This window comes from Ammodytes marinus (assembly GCF_949987685.1).
Source record: "Ammodytes marinus genome assembly, contig: scaffold_173, whole genome shotgun sequence".
Classification (NCBI taxonomy): domain Eukaryota; kingdom Metazoa; phylum Chordata; class Actinopteri; order Uranoscopiformes; family Ammodytidae; genus Ammodytes; species Ammodytes marinus.
In genome coordinates this window covers 62,501-70,000 of record NW_027648480.1, presented here as the reverse complement: position 1 = coordinate 70,000, position 7,500 = coordinate 62,501, and the positions used below count along the sequence as shown (strand labels likewise).

The window sequence follows — 7,500 nt, the reverse complement described above, 5'->3', positions numbered from 1 at the left end:
AAATGGCTGTACAAGTAGTGTATAGTGCTGTCTTGAGCATTTTCAGGTAGTGTCACCGAGTTCTGACCTTTTTTTTGCATTGGAAACCACTGAGAGAATAAACTGTCATAATGAAGACACGACAAAGCCATTTGACTATCTTGTTCATAAACGATGGTGTCAAGACATCTCATTTTGATGACACTGGCAGTTTCATTGACATAAATACTTGCTTTTGAGGAATAGACTATCCATTTTGAGCAAGTGACGTACTTTTGCAGGTTATCCACTAGGTTTTGCAGTTTGCACTAATTGTTTTGAGAAATGCACTAACTGCTGTGCACATGTTAATAGTGATGTGAGAAAAGCACCAAAGCCACTGAGAAAAACTGTAAAGCTGCTCAGAGGAACTTTCAGTGTGTGTTAGTTCTAGCGCCCCCCTTTGGACAAAAGCGGTAGTGTTTTTACTACGCCAGCTGTTGTTCCTGGGTGAGCGTATACCCATGACAAAGGCATTAAGAAAAACTATATACAAATAGCATTCTTTGCACTGATGGTCTCGTTTGCTGTTACATGTCATTTATTATAATCATCAGAGGAAAAATGAGACTGTTTCAGAAATATTTAAAAGTTCCTCGTAGAGACTTTGATGATTAAAACTGGGAGATACTTACGGAGCGTGAATGAGTGAGTGAGTGAGATGGATGACAGACAGACAGACAGACAGACAGACAGACAGACAGACAGACAGACAGACAGACAGACAGACAGACAGACAGACAGAGAGACACACAGACAGATAGACAGACAGACAGACAGACAGACAGACAGACAGACAGACAGACAGACAGACAGACAGACAGACAGACAGACAGACAGACAGAGAAAAACTGGGAGATACTTACGGAGCGTGGATCATGGGGAATTTCTGCAGGTCGTTGTCCGTCAAATTCTGCAAAAAAAACACAAAACAAAAATAAACAACAACAATAAACTAATAAGTTCTAGAATCTTAACGCATCACAAGGGGAGCATTCCATTCTATGGCGGACATATTGATTTCATAAAGGAGTAGGATTAAATAAATTCATACTTTTTCCAGGCATATCAATTAAATATAGGGGAAGGTGGGGTGATTTGTGCATTTTGGAAGTTGCAAAACCCCTTGTTTCTAGAAAACCGTGGAAGAAATTGGAAATGTGACCACATATTTAAGAAGAGCCGTCCATTTGACTCATCCTGTAAAGAAGGGAGACACAAGGAATAAGATATAAGCACGTTTAAGCTCAAAAAACTGTGTTTTGCCTTTCAAAGTAAAATTTCCATGATCAAGGTTTTTTGATTATTGTGTCTGAACAATTATAGACACGTTTGAAAACATTTGACACATGTTTTAGTGCTTTGGTATGCTACACTTTGAGTCTATATAGTTAGCACAATGTCAACCCTAAATTGCTGCATCATGCCTATTATCCAAAATTCTGGGGATGGGGTGATTTGTGCGCAAGGGCCTGGGTGAGTTATAAGTAAGTAAGTAAGTAAAATGTATTTATAAAAGCACATTTATGACAGTTTGCACTGTCCAAAGTGCTGTACATAGTGCATTCAGTAGGTAAACAATGAAGGTACAATAACAATAACCAAAATAAAAGACGTAAAGCCCATACATCCACATAAACACAGATAGTAGTGCAGAGGTAAGATAGTTAATGGGGAGGAAACACCAGGGTGTACATATGGGTTTTGAGCCTTGATTTAAAGGCAGAAATGTAGGGGGAATCACATTTGTCAGGTGGCAGTTGGTTCCACAAGCACGGAGCAACTAGTGCAAAGTACATTTCTGAGAGTTGTGCCAGTGGCATGGCTGTATACGCTGGTCACCAAAAGAAAGTGATTGTCTACAGTAGCTCAGAAGAGAGTGACATCTCAATTCCACTTAACGACACCACTGATGAGAGTTCAGATGGCCAGAAAGATGATGATGGTGACTTTGTCATTGTGACACAATGACGCACAAATCACCCCACGTAGTGGGGTGATTTGTGCGACAAGACAACTTTTTTTCCGAAAGCTATATTTCTTAAACAGTTTATTCCAGATCCAAAGTTTTTATTGCCAGGGATGCACAACATCCTGAAATATATGTACATATTTGAGTTGGAGACATAACTGTCAAGGCCTCACTTTAAAATCACTTTGAGTAAAAAGTTGCACAAATCACCCCACCTTCCCCTATGTGTAATTTGTTAATTTTTTTGTAATTATAATTTCGTTAGCCTCATAGCATAATTGCCCAAATATTATTTACTCTACTCTACTTTTACTCTATATCTACTCTATTCTACTCTACTCTACTCTACATCTACTTTACCCTACTCTATAATCCTTAAAATATGACTTAGGCGATTATGCTGTTAGGCTAAAGGCCAGGACACACCAGCCCGATAATCGCCGTCGTCAAAAAAAAAGACGAATCTGTTTGGTGTGTGCCGTGACGTCGGCCGACGTAGAGGTCGTCGGGCTTGTTTTGAGCCTGTCGGCCGCCGATTGAGCCTGTTCAATTGGCGGCCGACCGTCTTTCATTTGGAGCAATTTGATTGGTGGAGGGCTAGCGAATCAGTGAAGCCCGGAAGTGAGACGGGTAGCACAAACAGCTAACAACAGCTAGCCATCGTTTTAATGTGTTTGTTTGTTTGTTTCGTTCAGCGAGTACTCACATGCATCAACCCTTGTTGACTGCTCGACACCATGCTCGACACTCTCTGCTAAAAATTGTGCTCTTATGGTCCATAAATATAAATACGTATTTCTATCTATGTTTATGCTCTAGAGAGATGTCCAATCATTTCCGGCTTTCGTATTTTTTCGGGCCACAATACAGATTAGCGCCGCCTGCTGTTGTGGAGACATTACGTCCCGCGAGCGTACGGGAAATAAACAGTCGTCTCGGTGTGTTCTTTGGCCGCAACGGGAAGACTGGAGCTTCCTGAAAAGGCCGACTCCATTTTTTGCGTAGTCGGAACATGTCGGACTGGTGTGTCCTGGCCTTTACGAAAAGTAGATGTGGAGTAGAGTAGAGTAGAATAGAGTAGATGTAGAGTAGAGTAAAAGTAGAGTAGAGTAAATATGATTTAGGCAATTATGCTATGAGGCTAACGATTTGTTTATTTAAATTTTTTGTGAAATAATTTGAAAATCAGTTGTATTTTCATGCTTTTCGTCTTGTTTTGTATTTGTGATGTGTCTGAAATAAATGTATTCAATCAATCAATCAATCAATCAATCAATCAATCAATCAATCAATTAACTCACCACAAACCGGGAGCCGCCGATGGAGTACTTCAGCACGACCTTATCACAGCCGGAGAGACTCATCTACACACACACACACACACACACACACACACACACACACACACACACACACACACACACACACACACACACACACACACACACACACACACACAGACACACACACACACACAGACAGACAGACAGACACACACACACACACACACACACACACACACAGAAAAAAACACACACACACAGAAAAAAACAAACAGACACACAAACACACACACACAACACCGGTCATTGCAGTTCAACAGTCTTTGCATTACATTTATCTCTAATGTCATATCAATAATGATATATTGTCGACATATTGCACAGCCCGACTTTATGTCTCTGAACCAACTTGTGTTTTTTCAAATATGAGTTGAGTATATACTGTATTGTTGCTGCTTTTTTTCTATTTTACTATAGGGGAAGGTGGGGTGATTTGTGCATTTTGGAAGTTGCAAAACCCCTTGTTTCTAGAAAACCGTGGAAGAAATTGGAAATGTGACCACATATTTAAGAAGAGCCGTCCATTTGACTCATCCTGTAAAGAAGGGAGACACAAGGAATAAGATATAAGCACGTTTAAGCTCAAAAAACTGTGTTTTGCCTTTCAAAGTAAAATTTCCATGATCAAGGTTTTTTGATTATTGTGTCTGAACAATTATAGACACGTTTGAAAACATTTGACACATGTTTTAGTGCTTTGGTATGCTACACTTTGAGTCTATATAGTTAGCACAATGTCAACCCTAAATTGCTGCATCATGCCTATTATCCAAAATTCTGGGGATGGGGTGATTTGTGCGCAAGGGCCTGGGTGAGTTATAAGTAAGTAAGTAAGTAAAATGTATTTATAAAAGCACATTTATGACAGTTTGCACTGTCCAAAGTGCTGTACATAGTGCATTCAGTAGGTAAACAATGAAGGTACAATAACAATAACCAAAATAAAAGACGTAAAGCCCATACATCCACATAAACACAGATAGTAGTGCAGAGGTAAGATAGTTAATGGGGAGGAAACACCAGGGTGTACATATGGGTTTTGAGCCTTGATTTAAAGGCAGAAATGTAGGGGGAATCACATTTGTCAGGTGGCAGTTGGTTCCACAAGCACGGAGCAACTAGTGCAAAGTACATTTCTGAGAGTTGTGCCAGTGGCATGGCTGTATACGCTGGTCACCAAAAGAAAGTGATTGTCTACAGTAGCTCAGAAGAGAGTGACATCTCAATTCCACTTAACGACACCACTGATGAGAGTTCAGATGGCCAGAAAGATGATGATGGTGACTTTGTCATTGTGACACAATGACGCACAAATCACCCCACGTAGTGGGGTGATTTGTGCGACAAGACAACTTTTTTTCCGAAAGCTATATTTCTTAAACAGTTTATTCCAGATCCAAAGTTTTTATTGCCAGGGATGCACAACATCCTGAAATATACAGTATCTCACAAAAGTGAGTACACCCCTCACATTTCTTCACATTTTTCTTTATATCTTTCCATGGGATAACACTGAAGAAATGACACTTTGATATAATGTAAAGTAGTCAGTGTACAGCTTGTATAACAGTGTAAATTTACTGTCCCCTCAAAATAACTCGACACACAGCCATAAATGTCTAAACTGCTGGCAACAAAAGTGAGTACACCCCTTAGAAAAAATTTACAAATTGGGCCCAAAGTGTAAATATTTTGTGTGGCCACCATTATTTTCCAGCACTGCCTTAACCCTCTTGGGCATGGAGTTCCCTAGAGCTTCACAGGTTGCAACTGGAACCCTCTTCCACCCATTTATGACAGCATCACAGAGCTGGTGGATATTAAAGACCTTGCGCTCCTCCACCTTCCGTTTGACGATGCCCCAAAGATGCTCAATAGGGTTTAGGTCTGGAGACATGCTTGGCCAGGCCATAACCTTTACCCTCAGCTTTTTTAGCAAGCCACTGGTCGTCTTGGAGGTGTGTTTGGGGTCGTTATCATGTTGCAATACTGCCCTGCGGCCCAGTTTACGAAGGTTGAGTGCACATGGTCAGCGTCGTACACAGAGGTTGGCTTTGGAAAATAGACGTATGAGTGCTCCCAGCATTGCTGAAGGGCTTGAAGGGGTGGGGGGTCAACCTGTCAGTGCTCAGACCATACGCCGCACTCTGCATCATACTGGTCTGCATGGCTGTCATACCAGAAGGAAGCCTATTCTAAAGATGATGCACAAGAAACCCCACAAAAAGTTTGCTGAAGACAAACAGACAAACAAAAATGTATTTTGGTCTCATCAGACCACAGGACATGGTTGCAGTAATCCATGTCCTGTGGTCTGATGAGACCAAAATACATTTATTTGGTTCAGATGGTGTTAAGAGTGTGGAGCGGCAACCAGGTGAGGAGTACAAAGACAAGTGTTTCTTGCCTAGAGTCAAGCATGGTGGTTGGAATGTCATGGTCTGGGGCTGCATGAGTGCTGCCAGCACTGGGGATCTACATTTCATTGAATTCTAACATGTACTGTGACATACTGAAGCAGAGCATGATCCCCTCCCTTCATAAACTGGGCCGCAGGGCAGTACTGCAACATGATAACGACCCCAAACACCCCTCCGAACGACCACTGGCTTGCTAAAGAAGTTGAGGGTAAAGGTTATGGACTGGCCAAGCATGTCTCCAGTCTTAAACCCTATTGAGCATCTTTGGGGCATCCTAAAACGGGAGATGGAGGAGCGCAAGGACTCTAATATCCACCAGCTCCTTGATGTCGTCATGAATGGGTAGAAGAGGGTTCCAGTTGCAACCTGTGAAGCTCTAGTGAACTCCATGCCCAAGAGGGTTAAGGCAGTGCTAGATAATAATGATGGCAAAACAAAATATTGACACTTTGGGCCCAATTTGGACATTTTTTCTTAGGGGTGTACTCACTTTTGTTGCCAGCAGTTTAGACATTAATGGCTGTGTGTCGAGTTATTTTGAGGGGACAGTAAATTTACACTGTTATACAAGCTGTACACTGGCTACTTTACATTGTATCAAAGTGTCATTTATTCAGCGTTGTCGCATGGAAAGATATAATGAAATATTTGAAGAAATGTTAGGGGTGTACTCACTTTTGTGATATACTGTATGTACATATTTGAGTTGGAGACATAACTGTCAAGGCCTCACTTTAAAATCACTTTGAGTAAAAAGTTGCACAAATCACCCCACCTTCCCCTATTGTATATTGCATATTTTTATATTTCTTTCTTGGCATTCAGTCTGTGGAAAACAAGGGTAGAATTGTATTGTATGACTGAGAACATGTCTCTTATTGTGTTAAAGATCTATTTCACTGGTGGAAATATGAAGGTGTATTGAACTCTGAGATCCTATGTAGTATAAATGTGCAAACATTTTAGAAATCGGTTCATCCTAGCCTGAGAAAAGGCAGAACGAGTGTGTTATGGTCTCACTGTCTAACCCTACATTTTACTAATGTGACATCACACTAGTAAAAATGAAGGGTTAGGATTAACAGGTGACACCAGTTTGTAAACGCTGCCATACTGAGAAATACAGAGAGAGTTTTGTGGAGCTGATAGGCTTGGTCAACTTTGTGTCAACTCGTTTGGCGATGGCTTGAACGTAACTAACATTAATTTATATGAAAAAGTTACACACTGTAGCTTTATATAGGGGAGTAACCTGACGTCTAATATCAGGCATATTGAATAAACAGTCAAACGGCTTGTAATACGATTGGAACCAAATGTTAACTTATGACTAATGGAAGAAAGATAGATAGATAGATAGATAGATAGATAGATAGATAGATAGATAGATAGATAGATAGATAGACAGACAGACAGACAGACAGACAGACAGACAGACTGATAGACAGACAGACAGACAGACAGACAGATATACAGACAGACTGATAGACAGACAGACAGACAGACAGACAGACAGACAGACAGACAGACAGACAGATATACAGACAGACTGATAGACAGACAGACAGACAGACAGACAGACAGACAGATATACAGACAGACTGATAGACAGACAGACAGACAGACAGCCAGACAGATATACAGACAGACTGATAGACAGATAGACAGACAGACAGACATACAGACAGACAGACAGACAGACAAACAGACAGATATACAGACAGACTGATAGACAGACAGACAGACA

The 7,500-nt window shown here is 40.9% G+C and overlaps 1 protein-coding gene across 1 annotated transcript in view; it reads right to left on the bottom strand.

The window, feature by feature from the left end:
• LOC307270477 (lymphocyte cytosolic protein 2-like) overlaps positions 1-7,500 on the bottom strand; it is a gene marked incomplete at its 3' end in the record, with an annotated part of 22,637 nt that overhangs the window by 14,421 nt on the left and 716 nt on the right. The window contains exons 2-3 of the mRNA XM_080054359.1: positions 3,292-3,354; positions 885-931 (exon numbers count right to left, since the gene is read on the bottom strand). Coding sequence (XP_079910485.1) covers positions 885-931; positions 3,292-3,354 — 110 coding nt within the window. The remainder of the gene's footprint in view (positions 1-884; positions 932-3,291; positions 3,355-7,500) is intronic.